This window comes from Epithele typhae, assembly GCF_022376455.1.
Source record: "Epithele typhae strain CBS 203.58 chromosome Unknown BXZ73scaffold_41, whole genome shotgun sequence".
Taxonomy (NCBI): domain Eukaryota; kingdom Fungi; phylum Basidiomycota; class Agaricomycetes; order Polyporales; family Epitheliaceae; genus Epithele; species Epithele typhae.
In genome coordinates this window covers 195,930-210,209 of record NW_025954232.1, presented here as the reverse complement: position 1 = coordinate 210,209, position 14,280 = coordinate 195,930, and the positions used below count along the sequence as shown (strand labels likewise).

Sequence of the window (14,280 nt, the reverse complement as noted above, 5' to 3'; positions counted from 1 at the left end):
TTCGTGGTTCGCTATGCCTGTATAGTATGTATGTTTTCGTCGTCGCGTCTCGCATCCATGCTTATACACGTCCTTTTTCAGGGCCTTCAGCTTCAGTAGGCTCGCTACGGATTTGAATGTGAATCTCTACTAATATCGTCACAGACAGTGGATGCTGTTTTGCAAGGTGTAAGCGTACCTACAAATGTCTCGCAAAGTTCAAACCACCGTGCTCACATCCGTCCTTTTGAGGTCGAGTTCACGAGATATCTGGATCAGCATTTCATCCAAAGTTGGAGCAAACATGGCAACGCAACTTTGGCGGTCGAACAGGATCTGCGCTTAAGAGTTCGCAGCGGTAAGAACTTTAGTGGCACATCATCCATTCACATGAAACGCAAGCGATTGACCTTCTTTCGAGAAACCCCGAGCGAAACCGAGCCAATAGTACCAGATATCAGCGAGCAGGAATCAGCGGGAGTGACGGTGGATGAGACGAAGCTCGTCGTTCCGACTCCGGCCAGCGATCCAACTTCGGAAGACGGAAGCCCGGGCCGACGCCCGACGGCCCATTAAACGCGTCGCGACGCGTGTCACGTGCATAACGCGTCAACAAAACGCGTCAACAGCAGCAAATAAGTCATTAAGCGTTTGGCGCCCAGGGGAGATGAGCGCGCGCTCTCCCGTCCCCACGCCTTACTCTTCACTCCCTTCGTCGTCGCCGCCGCCGTCGTCGCCAATCGCGTTCTCCACGCGTCATTTGGCCCTTCCTCCACGCCCATCCCGACGACGGTCCAAGATGAGCCTCCCTACACCTCCTGGCACGTCCCACAGGGACGAGAAGGAGAACTGGGCTCCCCGCTTTTCACGCGTCCAATGGAGAGAGGCCGCACAATACCATCCTATCACTTCGAGCCCGCCACGACTTACGACGCGGCCCAGTGCGCTCAAGGCTGGTCCATCACGGTCGATTTTGAAGAAGATCAACCTCCCATCCCCATCCCCTGCCTTCGTCAAGGAAGTGACGCCCGAACCCGAGGATCCGTTGGCGAACCTTGACTATCTTCAACATCCAGTCTCCACCATCATCGCTCTCGACGTCCCGCTGAGCGATACCATCAACGCGTACACCAGTCTCATGGCACGTCTACGGAACTGCGTCTCGGGAAACACAGATGCGGACGCGTCATGGCCGCTCTTCCAACCCCTCAGAAAACACCGGGAGCAAATCGTCGGCGCGTTGGTACGTGACATTCGTCAGGCGTTCGCGGAACCTCTCGCAGGCTCGTCAAGTATCACCGAATCTCCCTCGACGCCTGTTCTCCGAGAAGCGCCGTCCACGTCGAGCCTACCCTCCCCATGTGAAAGCCCGAAGAAGAAGAAACGGGGGATGTCTGAGGAGCAGGTCAAGCGTGCGCGAGATTTTTGCGGCGTGTGCCAGGCGGCGATCAAGCTACTTGGGTTGGTGTTCACCCTTCCTGCGGTGTACAACGTATTTGAGGGTAAGTGGTCAGATTCTGTTCCATAACGCCGTTGTTCTCACAAGCGCTGCAGAGTCCGAACTCGGTTTCATTCTGACGCAAGTGGTTGCCATACCTCTTGCGCGGGACATCCCTACGCCCAATGCTCGGAAGACGTGTGCTCTGGCCATCTGGTTGATTCAGACCCAGCGTTTACCAGCCGAGGTTCTGGAACCGGCGAAGGACCGAATCGCGTATGCATTGCGTCGAGGCATCGACGGAGAGCTCGGCAAAGAGGGTAAGAAGGGATCGGTGAGCGATGGTTTGAAGGTACGTTGGCTCTCTACTAGATGGCTATATGCTCTCATTTTCTCTAGGCCGTTCATGATCTCGCAGTTTACCAACCAGCGACCTTCGTCCCTGCCTTCGCACCCATCCTCAGCTCCATTTTAGACAACCTCATGGCCCCCTCCCTCGTCATACGCAACCAGGCCTGTCATGCTCTCGGCGGCCTTGCTATTGCTGCCGCTTCCCTGCCTCCAAGTGAGGCCCATACCCTCATGTCTGTTGCCGTCACTTCACGCCTCGTCAAGGACCGAAATCCCAGTGCGACGACGCCGACACAGCGGAAAATCGATGCCAGCCCCACCAAAGACCCCATTCTAGTCCGCACCCTTCGTACTACACTTCAGGCTACGGAACCAAAACACGCTGCTCAAGGTCCAGTCTGGGCCTTCAGTGTCATCGCTCATCTGGCGGTTCTGCTCGGTCCGACTGTATTCCTCCACAAGGACCTGACGCGAACCATGTGCAACCTCTTCCATCTCGGGATGCGTCATCAAAGGAGCTCTGCGCGCGCACTAGGATGTCTGGCGTGGCGTGCCATGACATGGTCGTACTTCCGCCCTCCCCACGTCAAGATCACATTCGACGAGGACACGGAGAACGAGGAGGAGCCCGCCACGGAGGACGACATCGAGGCGGAACGAAAAGAGCACCAGGCCTCTCTACGTTCTTCGTTCAAGGCTCTCACCAGCGTCGTCGTCGACATGGGAGCTGGTATCAACATTGTTGGCGCTTTGCTCGGGAACGACGTACTTGAAGGCCTCCAGGCTTTCGGGGCTCTCCGCATGCTCCGGTCAATGAGTCGCAAGGGCGGCTTCGCATCCAAAGATGCGCTGGACGTCGTGAGACACCTGCTCAGCGGGGCGGCCGCGAAACCTTCCGAGGTCGAGGATACGGAGTGGGATCACAACAAGCTGCTTGTTTCAGACTTCTTCTCCGCGAACCCTGGGCTCTTGACGGCTGAATGGCGGACGTTGTCGTCTGTCGTCAGGTCGCTACTGGAGCAGTGCCCGACGATTGAAGACATCCGCCCGTTCACTTTGGAAGAAGCTTCGACACCGGGGATGTGGGAGGAGTGTCTACAAATCTGGAGAGGGGGCTTGGGGGTGCTTAGATTGGTGTGGGGGGACGAAGCCATCCCGGTTCGTGCATATCATCCCTTGCAGCTAGTACTTTGCTGATCCTTTCACAGTCTGAGATTCGAGAAGTTTGGTTCAGCCTATTGAAATGCCACGCGGCTCCGCTTCTTGGTAAGTTGATCACTATCACGACCATGTGCTTCGCTCATCTCGCCGTCAGACGATGGTGATCACCACGGGCTAGCAAAGCTTGCAGTCAAAGTGCGCGACGTCCTTGTGGACATTCTCGATGACCCGGACCTCGACTTCATCGCTCGCAAGGACGATGGGGACTTGGACTTGCTCACATCGCCAGTCAAGGCCCATGGCGCAGATGACGTCGACTTACTACCGGGACACCGACAGAACTACGCCGTCAAACTCTTCCTTGTTCGCGACTTGTTCACCATCACCCGTGCCGTTTTCCCTACCGACGTCTTCGCGGAACTCTCGGAGTCAATGCTGCGCCACCTCATCGTTCATGAGGAGGCGCTCCTCGGCGACGTGGAGAGCGCGGACCAAGTTCGTGAGCAATGGTCCTGCATATGCGCGGACGCCGCTTTCGCCGGAGAACCTGCTATCATCCAGTCGTTCTTCAACAACAATTTGCGGAAGGCGTATCGCAAATCAGACTGGGGTGTTGAGATCCGGGCGGACGTCTGGCATGCCTTCTGTCAACAATGGGCCGGTGGTGGTAGCCCTTGCAGTTTCACCTGGGATGCGGCAGTTATCCTCCTTGCCGCGCCGTTCGTCGATACGAGTTGCTGGGACTTGCGAACGGAAGACCTGGAAGTTTGGACCAGGTTCCTACCACATGCCCTCGGTATCGGTATGGACCAAGGCGCAGACGTCAACTCCCTCGTCGACCAAATCGCAGGCGCAATCACCGGCAACCAAGGACCGTCCACTATCAACACCGTTCGGATCGCGGACCAGCTCCTGTGCAACACGGAGTTGATGGATGCGTGCTCCCTTCCCGCGACCACTTTATACTTCACCAACGACACCCTCTACGCGGCGTACCCGGCGGAGCCGAAGCACAAGGTCATCTGCATGTGGCTCATTCGATCCGTTACGCATTTGGTCGACAAGTGTCCTCAAAAACTCTGCCTCATGCTCCTCGAGCTTCTTGCAGAAAGCATTAGCACTTGGGTCACGGACGACCTGCACATCTGCTCGGAAGAAGAGTACTCGAGCGATGTATGTACACTCGTACTTGCAGGCTGGAGTTATTGACTGAACTTAATTCGTCGCAGATCCTTCCTCTCTATCAAACGGTCCTCGTCAGCCTGCAGGAGTTGCCGCCTTGCCTGGATATCCTCGAGAAGATGGCACCTGTGCTCGCGGCACCATTCCAGGGCCGGAAGGACAGACACGTTGGTGCTGTGGACGCCTTCGCGGAGTTTTGGCAAGCCGCGTACGCTGCCATGCCAGAGCCCGCCACGGGCTATCCCGAGTTGGTTGCGCAATGCCTCGACGCCGTTTCGCAAGCGCGCCTGGAACAGCAGGAGGACGAGGCGAAGGTCGAGGATATGACGGCTCTTCTGAGCGAAACACCAAGTCCCGTGGCGGAAGTCAAGAAGACTGCTGTCACTCAAGAGCTCATGGAGATCGACGCGTGCGAGAGCGAAGACGAAGGCTCCGTCGTCATTCCCTCACCTGGTACTCTTCTTCAGGGCTTTGACGCGTCCCGGACTCGGGACGCTCCTACCCGCGCGCTCTCGACACCCCCGTCGAGTCCTCGTGCACTCGCTCCGACCCGTCCTCACAAGTCGGGCATCAAGGTTCACGACCCCGAGGACATCGACGGTTCCTCCCCACTGCGCTTCTCCGTTGGCCGTTCTCCACCTCGCACACCTACCACTCCCAAACGACCGACATCGAAGGTGAACAAGGAGAATGTGTCGCCAACTCTCCTCTCTGCCTCTGTCGCCGAACGGTTATCTGCTCGCTCGCCTCTCCTTCTAGAGTCTCTCTTGGGCAAACGCGTTCGCGTCGACGAGCCCGAGGATGCAGCAGACTTGGAGGTGAAGGCCTTCAAGAAGGGCCGCCTAGAACCTTCTCCTCTTGCACCATCCCCCCTTGCCAACGTCCCTGTTCATGCAGTCACGCTCGCATGCAATCCGTCGATCCCCATGCTGTCGACAAAGGCTACTTCCTCAGCGGCGGTCGCGAAACTGCTTGCGGACGTCGACGACAGCAACTCCGTGATGAACTCGCCTACTGTAGCATCGCGCAAGCGCAAGGGCGTGTTCGTGGAGGCTGTCGAGGTCCCTCCCCTCAACGTGGTACTCAAGGAATGGCGTCGGAGTCGCTCTCTGCCTTCCGTTTCGGCCTCTGAGAGCGAGCCATCGACATCCGCAGTCAGGTTGGACAGCACGAAAGGAGACGAGAGTCTGCAGCCGACTATCCGACGGACGCGCTCCGCGACGAAGCTCCTTGGCGGACCGGTCGACTTCCAGAGGCTAACTACACCTAAGAAACGGAGAACGAATCGCGTGCAGGACCTCCGCGAGGAAGCCCGGCATTTGCTGTCCTCTCCCTCTAACAAGTCCATTGACGAGCCTCTGTTCGGTAGTGGTATGTCTAATCTTTTCGCCGTGGTTGAAGTGTATGCTTATGCCCCTTTTATAGACGACTCTATCATGATGGCGACCCCGCATCGCCAGAGCAGTGACCTGTTGGCCTCCGATGATGATCCTCATCTGGGACAGGTCACCCCACACCGTCTGGTGTCGCCTGCAGTCCGCCGCATACAGCAACAAACCTGCCTCTTCACCCACGACCCGCCAAGCGACGACTCGGACCTGGTTGAGAGCCCGACAAGCGAGCGCATCTCCCGGAAGATTGCGCGTCTGGGAGGACAGGTGTCCACCCCAAAGGCGCTGTTGTTTGGCGGCGGCCGGCTGTGAACGTCGAGTCTTGTTTCATGTCGAGCTGTTTCTCCGTGACGAATCCGTGCCCTCTCGTGTTCTATGACTATGCTCACTCGCTGTACTTACCACTAGGCTCTCTCGTTCAGTGCATGGTAACCTCATGTGTTACGTGTTCTCGCTGTCGATATGTTTTCTGGTCTCGCAAGCCCACGATAATTGACACAGGTGTACATTAGCGACCATGTGGCTCGGTACAATGTACTTGCTTTGCATTCCCCTTGACTGTATGCGAGATACCTGGGATTGCCCTCTGCGTCCAAGCTCGGCAGACACTTCATCCCGATTCGACCTCCGAAGTGAGTTCGCACGTCATCTCATGATATCTCCGGGTTCCGTGTCTAATCCCGGCTCTACCGCAAGAATGTTCAAGCTGCATGGCAACGAGGGTGTAACCCGTTCTGGCGGGTCATGGTATGGAGCGTTCGAAGGTTTCGCATCACTGCATCTTCGCTCGTGCACCGCCACACCCCGTAAGAACTACGCGGCTCATTTACGCGAGCTACATCCTCCAGTGGCCACCCTACACCGAATTAACGTTCAGTAAGCTCTCTAAGCTCTCTATTCGTGTCTCTGACACTCACTACTAGTCGCCAATGTTCACGTCAGTGGTAGGGATCTCCCCTCCATGCCGCCAAATGCACTTTCACGACCACAGACGCTAGCGTGCTTCGCGTAGCCCGTGCTCGCGTCTCATGCGGTCACCCGCTTCGCGCTTGGCGGATCGCGTGAGTGAGCCGCTCGCAAACGAAGATCGAGAGTGTGTGACTGGCATGCGCCGACGCCAGAAGCTCCACAGACGGCGCAAGCGTGATTAGCAGTTTCAGGCCTCGGCGGCGCGTCCAAGTCCGCAGGGTCGACGCCTGGTTGGTTATAAGTCGGAGCGACGACAGTCTCCTCCTTCTCCTCATTGACCTCCCCGGCTCTCAGCTCGCTCCCGGCTCCGTCTCTGCCCCCCGCCAGCTCTAACGCTCCGCCCCCACACTCGTTTCACGAACACGCTCGTTCCGCCACCCCAACCCATTTACCCCCCACATTCTCACGTCTAGCAAGATGCTCTTCGCTAAGGTCTTCGCCACGCTCGCCGCCGTCTCCGCCGTCGCGTTCGCGGCGCCCGCGCCCAGCCCGAGCGGCACCTTCGACGCCTCGGACTTCAACGAGGAGAACGTCGTCGCCCCGCACATCAGCGCGCCCGCCGCGGGCGCGCAGTGGGCGGTCGGCTCGGTGCAGACCGTCGTGTGGGACACGGCGGACGTGCCCCCCGAGGCGTGGTTCGCGCCCGGCACGCTCGTGCTCGGCCACGTCGAGGAGGGGAGCACGAACGAGCACCTCGATCTCAGTGCGTACCGCTTCCTACGCACGCGCCGGGTTCGCTCGCATGATCGTGGATAGCTGACTGACGAACATTGCAGTGCACCCGCTCGCGGAGGGTTTCTTACTCATCTCGGGCAAAGCCAAGGTGACCGTGCCCTCGGTCGAGGCGCGCGACGACTACGTCGTCGTCCGTGAGTTTTTTCCCGGTTCCTGCTGCATGCCTGGTTTGCTCACGGTTTGCTGTTGCAGTCATTGGTGATTCGGGAAACGTGTCGGGCAAGTTCAGCATCGTGGCTGCTGACGCGTGATACGGCTTGCGTTACCACTGGCGCTCTCGAGCATGGACTGTTAGCCTTGGATACGGACTCTTCTTGTTTGCGAGGAATGAAACAGTCTCAGTTTGAACTTCAGTATTGCGCGCAATGCTCGTACGGTGTGATGGAAGGGGATCATCGAACTTAAAGAACAGCTAGGAACAGTAGTAATGTGACTCGTCAAAGGGCTCTGGAAACCAGACACCAATGTGTCGTCGACCTCCTATGAAGCAATTTTATCACCACACAAGCACCGTCGCTCTTGAAAGGCCCTTTGATCATACTCATATTGTGAGTGTGTTTCAAAAAAAAATGACAACAGTGGGATTCGAACCCACGCCCTTTCGGACCAGATACCAAATCCCAGAGAACCTGATTCTGGCGCCTTAGACCGCTCGGCCATATTGCCATGCAAGTATATCCCGGTTATTGTATATACCCAGTATTAGAGTGCGGCCCAATCTATTCTTAGCGGGGAGGCTGTTATGACCTCACGCGTCTGGGACTGTCTGACGCTGTTCGTTGACTACATATAAATATCTCCCTGCCCACCCATGGCCTCATTTCCCCCTCCCCCGCAGTCTCCCACTCTTCAGACCTCTTCCAGCCCCCCGCTCTACTATGGACGCCCCCAAGCCCCCGATGACCGCCACCACTCAGCCCCAGGCTGTCCAGATGAGTACGTCGGTGTACTTCCTGTACGCGCTCAAGCATACTGAGACCACATGCGCCACAGGCGTGATGAACCCGCCCGCACGTCAGGAGCAGGCGCAGGAGTGCCAACGCAAGCGTGGGCTCGCAGCCCGCCTCCGCGGTGGAGGTGCCGGCAGGGTGAGCACTGCGCCCTCCAGCGAACTCCCCCCTTCCCGACTCTCATCACTGTTCTCGCGCGCAGGACTGCTTCCTCGGCCTGATCGAGTGTTTCCTCTGTTTCGGTGCGTGCCCCACCGTCCGCCCTCTTCGCCCGCAGTGTCCCTGACTGCGCTTTTCGTCCTACAGAGTGCTGCAAGGTGAGCCTCGTGCGATGGCGGCCCTCGTGCGCGGCGGCCGGAGACGGCGCGCCGAGGGGGCATAGTGGAAGTGTTATCGTGCTCACGCACACGCGCCCATACAGGACTGCTGCGAGTGCTGCGCCGACATCATCTGTGCGTCTGTCTCTCACCCCGCGCGTTGGCACGCCACGTTCCCCGCGTGCTAACCCCATTGCGCCTGCTCCACAGGCTGCCCGTGCGAGATGTGCTGCTGAGCGGCTGCCGAGGGTGGAGGCACGTTGCTCGCCGCTTGACATTACGACATGAATGGGAGTGGGGTGCGATTTATCCGCGGAGGTTGTTGTTTGTACCAGTGTTGCTGGCTCGGAAAGCTTGATACATTTGCATGCGAATCTAGAACTCCGACGGCTGTGCTTTGTGTGCCGTTGGGATGCCGAGTCGTGCTGTCCTCGTGTGGGGAGCGTGTTGCACACGTTCCCTGTCCGCCGGCGTTGTAGTTTGGGCGGCGGGTGTATGCGCAGTCATCGTCGGAGACTCGGAGGCCTGGATGGTGTAAGAATAGAACGAGCGTAGTGTGAGGCGCGAAATTGACGTACCGACCCATCTCGCGGGTGCTGTATAACTGCGTCCGCATCGAACTCGGCACGTTGTAGGTTAGTTGTCTACCTCGGGCAAAGAAGCTCTTGCGTGCCTGGTGCCAAGAGTGCCGGTATGCCTGGGGCGTATGGTTGTCAAGTGCAGAAGCTCACCCACCTAGGACACCGCCGACGGAAGATCAGCCGAGAAAAGATCCGGTATGCAGAGATGTGCGCTGCCACCTACTTACGGCTGCTGCGTCGGAGTTGAACGGCTTGCGCCAGGAAGAACAGGGGCTTCGTACGTATGTACATTCGCTGTCGGGGACGCCGTGAAGTCCAACTACATCGTCCGCGGTTGTGACGCAGTGGGGGCATTAGAATCAGCTCGAGAGTGGAGAGACGGCCCGAGCTCACCTCGGTTCGACGCAAGCTTAGAGACGGCCCGAGCACCTCAGGTGATCACTCAGGCGCCCAGCAACAGCGCAATGAAACTTTGTTTGATTATCTGTGAGTCTAGCACGGTCCGCTTCATAACTTCCATACCCTTACACTCTTGGTCCCACTCCTACAGCCACCGCTTGTCGCCGAAGTGCGAGACGAATGCGCCCGTGTCCGGCGGGCCCGTCTTCGCGAGCACCTCGCGCATCATCTTGACGGACGTCTCGGGCGAGATCGGCTTCCCGTCCCACTGCGGAGACACCCGCTTGAACTCCTCGACCATCTTCGCGATGAATGGCAGTTGCTCCGGGGTTGCTGTGTGCGGCTTTCCAGTCAGCTTCACACACTCTCGCACAGAACGGGAAACGATGAGCGGACACTCACGCGGTGCCTTATCCCCCGTGTCGACGAACCCGGGGGAGATCGCAAGCACGGTGAAGCCCTCTTCCCGGAGCGCGCCCGCGAAGAGGACGTTGAACATGTTGAGCGCGGCCTTGGAGGTCGACTAGGGCACCGAGAACGAGTAGTTCGAGGCGAGGACCATGTCGAGGTCGCCGGCGCCGGTCGAGAGGTTCACGATCATCTTGCGCTCGCCGGCGCGGAGGAGCGGGAGGAAGGCGTTCGCGGCGTGCGCGGGGCCGAGCGCGTTGATGCGGATCTGGTCGCGTCGGAAAAGGGTCAGTGGGCCACCTCGAGTGTGGAGATGGATGGGCACACACGCTTTCGATGACGTCGTCTTCGAGCTGGGGCTGAGAAGGGCCTTAGTAGGTAAGGTGCGGGGCCTCGAAGGGAGACCAGGAAGGCGTACAAGCTGGTGATTTCGCGGAACGAGCCGATGGTGCTCGCACCGTTGTTGATGAGCACTTCGAGCTTGCCCCCGGTGATCTTGCCAACCTCCACGGCAGCGGCCTGGGTGAAAGAAGGGGATGGGAACCTCTACGAGAGAGAGAGAACGCACCGCAAGCGATTCGGCATCGACGAAGTCGCCCTTGACGACATAGATGTTGGAGCGTGAAGCCGCCAGTTCGTTGAGCCTCGTGGTATTGGTGGGGGTACGAACGATGGCGAAGACCTCGTTGTTCTTGTCTTCGCTCTACCAGGGAAAGCAACATCCGATTAATGCTTGTCATGTGTGCGTGCACAGGCTTCAACACACCAGCTGGCGGACCCACTCGATCTAGAGTTGAAGTTGCCCTCAACATCGGATAGACTAGGTAGGTAGAAAAGAGCTCACGCCAATACCACGGGACGCGCCGACGACAATTGTGTAGGAAACCATGGTCACGGTGTGTTCAAAACGCTGCTTTTAGGAGCTTGAAGGAAAGAGATATGAGGACGAGATAATGGCCACAGGGCTGAATGCACTTGCCCTTATGTACGTCTGCCAGAGCCTCCTGAGCTGCTCACCCGCGAAGGGTGGCCTTGCAGAAGGATCTTGCTGGTTGCCTTCATTGATGCACTTGACCAGACGTCCGTGATTGATAAGCCTTACGAATCTGCGAATTATCGGTGAATGACGATCCCCGGAGCAAAACTTCTCAAGGCACTCGTAGGCTGCAGCGCAGGAAGCAATTGAGGCTGACAGCCTGACTCATCTGGTCATATGCGGTGAGTGATATATGTAATAGTATGTTCGCGTATCTGTCTATGTATGCATTGGCAGTGGCTGGCGGATGCTGATCTGTGGAGTTGAGAAACCCAGTTAGAGTCGAGATCGACGAGCCCGTTGTTGATGTTGTCTTGAACGTTGGGGGAAGTTGAAGCGTCTCTTGAATGGTGCCTGAGCCTCTTCCGCAGCGCCCGGCAAATTCCGTCTTTCCCATCAGCAAGTCACGCGACTCTGGTGTAACATACAGCAACTTGTCTTTCCCTCTCTACGCATATACCCCTGCTATGTGTTCGCTGCTTCCATGGCTGAACAACAGCCGGCATTCGACCCTCATTCCAGGCATCGGTCGTTCATCTCCAAATTGACAAGCCTCTCAAGTCCATAAGCACGTCTTACGCCTTCACTCAGAAAAGGACTGAAGAGGAACTAAAGAAGTTCAGTCGGGGCCTTCGTCGAGCATCACAATCGCCGGAACTTGGTCGTGGGACTGGGTTGGAGGGGTGTCGGCGAAGAGGTTGGCGAATGGCTCAGAGTATATGCGCGACCTCTCCGACTGCGTCATTGCATTTGGCCGTTCGTTATTACAGCGTCATCAATTTCCGACGCTGGGACCCGGATTCCCCACCATCGCGAGCAAGTACATGATCGAGTCTCTTTGTAGCCTTCTCATCCGCGAGGTTGTCGACGACTGGTCGACCACGCTCGAGGGTTGGGGCCGGCAGGAGGCTGAGCTGGGGGTCATGCGGCGTGCGCGGTCGTGTCCGACGCCGATCCGCCAGTACGTCCCCGTGCCTGCGTCCGCAATCCGTTTCATGCTCGAGTTCGGCTGCCCTGAGACCCTCCCGCGGCGTTCTACCAGCTCTGGACCACCAGCATCAAGGACGGTTGGAAAACCGGCCGACTACCATCATTTCCTGCTCTGGCGCGAGCGTACTGCGACTGTTACACGGGCCACCCGGCGACATCCTCGGCCCGCGGTGCATGCCGCTCCGCCTGCGAGACGGACATCGGGACGGACGAGCAGCGAAACACCTTCGAGTGCTTCGAGATGCTCCCCGCCACGTTTCGGCACGGGTTCAAGGCAGAGTGGCGTCGGACGACGCGGACACCCTCAAGTGGTTAGCGAGCTGCTCGACTACAAGCGGCGAACAGTGACGAGGAGGAGTTCGACTTTGTGCCGTACCTTAGCTGCTACATGCGCCTCCAGCGCCGGGTCGGGCGTGTGCGCCAGGATTCGTGGACATCTCCTCACATATTCGCTTTTACGGAGCACTGTGTATGGGCTTCTTCACCTTCTAATTTCCGGTTTACACTGCTGTTCTCGTTAAGCAGGTGAATTTGTTCTATAATACGGATCAGCAATGGACGAACGAACAAAGCATATTCCCGCCGCATGCGATAATGGCCGATCGCGATCGACGGTGGAGGAGAGAGATTACCTCCGTTCCCCGCTATCTGCATGGCACTGGCAGCCTGATTTGGGTCATCACCTTCGACTATATGTATGTCTTGCGCTGCACCTATCCTGACACTCCTGACGCCCTCGTAGAACCATCAAGCCCACAGCACGGTGATGTACGACTTTGCGTTTGCTCTCGGCAAGGACACAATATCGAGCGACATCCTCAACTCGATTTCTCTGACGGCGACATACTGCTGCTCGCAAGATCGTCAGTCACCACTCAAGGTCAATGTCGATATCAACTACTACGAGTGCATAAGTTCATGCTTCGACACAACTCTGCCGTTTTCGACAACATGTTCAATGATGCAATATCTGGCAACGATATGACAACGGCATACCTCTGGTGCACATGCCTGGCGATAGCGCTGAAGACCTTGGCCGTGTTCTCACTTACTTATACAACCCTTCGTACGTACTGCCCAATCTCAATCAGCACACGACTGACGCCTGCTGCAACGTCCATACAGGAAGCTCACATTTCGCAGGCTCGATCCGACAACTCCTCTTCTGATGAGCGGTGCCATCCGCCTCGCCCACAAATACCTCATCGATTCTCTGCGTACGCGCCTCATCCGCCAAGTGTCGGACGACTGGCCGCTCTCTCTGCACGAATGGGACCAGCAAGAGGCCGAGGCGCTCGCCATCGCCGACGCCATCGCAACAGACCCTGCGGCGCGGCCCGTTGGGTCTCAGCACCTCGCTGATTGCGTCCCCGAACCCGCGGCCGCAATCGTCTTCGCACAGGAGTTCGGATGCCCGAGCTGCTCCCTGCCGCATTCTACCAGCTCGCGCGCATCCGCGCGGACGACGACTGGCCTGCGACATCACCGCCGCGCGTCCACGGCCTCGGGCGGCGGCGCGGAGTCGCCACATCGCTCAACCTCACCCCTGCCCCTGCCGCCGCTCGTGCGCCTCGCGCGCTGGCCCCTCCTCGGGCGCGACACGCTGCTGCGGTACATGCGCGGCTGCGCGCGCCTCGACGACTTCCAACGCGGCGTGCTCTCCCCGAGGGCATCGGCGGCGCGCTCAGCGCGGCGTGCCGGCCGTGGTGGGCGTGGCCCGGCGTCGCGCCCGCGGGCGGCGCGCGGGAGTTCGAGGACGCGCGCGCGCACCCGTGCTTCGAGTTCCTCCGGGCGCTCTTCGAGGACGCGTGGCGGCGGCAGGGCGAGGCGGCGGGCGCGCGTGGGCGCGACCCGCTGCGCGCGCTGAAGGAGTGCCTCGAGTGGGAGCGCGCGCCGGCGCAGGTGCGGAGGGCGTGCCCGCAGGGGCTGTGTCGGAGGTGCGCGGGGGCGCTGGAGGGGTGGGTGCCGGACATGCGGCAGGCGTTGTGGAAGCGGCTCCCGGAGTACTTCGAGCTTGTGTGAGGGTGGAAGGTGAGCGGACCGTCGATGTGCTTGGCCTGGAGATGGATGCTTTGCTCACGTTGGTTGGGCAGGGATTTTGTTGTGCGCCTTGTAGCATCTATTTTCGAAGTTTCTTTGCGATGTAGCGGGTGGACTTCGTCGCCTTGGGTGACGGAGGCTTATCAGCGTCAATTCTGAGTTGGTCAAACGCAGCGCCCACGAAGTCCAACATCTGTGTGCCCGCTCACCAAGATGTTGCATGTTCATGGGTTGTTCCCGCCTGATTTGTGGGTTTCAATATCGAGGGTATCATGGATACATCGCATGGGAGATTTGGTAAGCAAAACTACCATCTCGGAACGGTGTTACTGACTGAATTCAGTCAGCGGCAA

At 58.5% G+C, this 14,280-nt stretch overlaps 5 protein-coding genes and 1 non-coding gene across 6 annotated transcripts; 4 read left to right on the top strand and 2 right to left on the bottom strand.

Annotated features, from left to right (window-relative positions):
• Positions 1-778: 778 nt before the first annotated feature.
• Positions 779-5,814, top strand: BXZ73DRAFT_79216 (uncharacterized protein; the record flags this gene model as incomplete). Its single annotated transcript, XM_048023040.1, has 7 exons — positions 779-1,481; positions 1,534-1,769; positions 1,817-2,926; positions 2,977-3,034; positions 3,084-4,102; positions 4,159-5,482; positions 5,537-5,814. 7 exons carry the CDS (start codon positions 779-781, stop codon positions 5,812-5,814), a joined length of 4,728 nt encoding a protein of 1,575 aa, XP_047875708.1.
• Positions 5,815-6,993: 1,179 nt separating this feature from the next.
• On the top strand, positions 6,994-7,439 carry BXZ73DRAFT_2512 (uncharacterized protein; the record flags this gene model as incomplete). The annotated part of the gene is made up of 3 exons (XM_048017707.1): positions 6,994-7,174; positions 7,248-7,340; positions 7,399-7,439. Coding segments are annotated over 3 exons (315 nt in total), but the record flags the coding sequence as incomplete, so codon positions are not given.
• A 337-nt stretch (positions 7,440-7,776) lies between these two features.
• BXZ73DRAFT_t147 lies at positions 7,777-7,872 on the bottom strand. The gene has a single exon. It is a non-coding gene; the product is annotated as a tRNA-Leu (tRNA).
• Positions 7,873-8,084: 212 nt separating this feature from the next.
• Positions 8,085-8,709, top strand: BXZ73DRAFT_103496 (uncharacterized protein; the record flags this gene model as incomplete). Its single annotated transcript, XM_048015597.1, has 6 exons — positions 8,085-8,142; positions 8,200-8,294; positions 8,359-8,398; positions 8,463-8,473; positions 8,578-8,608; positions 8,684-8,709. The coding sequence occupies 6 exons, from the start codon at positions 8,085-8,087 to the stop codon at positions 8,707-8,709; spliced, it is 261 nt and encodes an 86-aa protein (XP_047875706.1).
• An 889-nt stretch (positions 8,710-9,598) lies between these two features.
• On the bottom strand, positions 9,599-10,750 carry BXZ73DRAFT_79213 (NAD(P)-binding protein; the record flags this gene model as incomplete). The annotated part of the gene is made up of 7 exons (XM_048023039.1): positions 9,599-9,786; positions 9,856-9,964; positions 9,986-10,220; positions 10,280-10,380; positions 10,430-10,564; positions 10,628-10,648; positions 10,706-10,750. The coding sequence occupies 7 exons, from the start codon at positions 10,748-10,750 to the stop codon at positions 9,599-9,601; spliced, it is 834 nt and encodes a 277-aa protein (XP_047875705.1).
• Positions 10,751-11,616: 866 nt separating this feature from the next.
• Positions 11,617-13,909, top strand: BXZ73DRAFT_103493 (uncharacterized protein; the record flags this gene model as incomplete). Its single annotated transcript, XM_048015596.1, has 6 exons — positions 11,617-12,021; positions 12,081-12,166; positions 12,233-12,302; positions 12,630-12,793; positions 13,031-13,277; positions 13,331-13,909. 6 exons carry the CDS (start codon positions 11,617-11,619, stop codon positions 13,907-13,909), a joined length of 1,551 nt encoding a protein of 516 aa, XP_047875704.1.
• Positions 13,910-14,280: the final 371 nt, after the last annotated feature.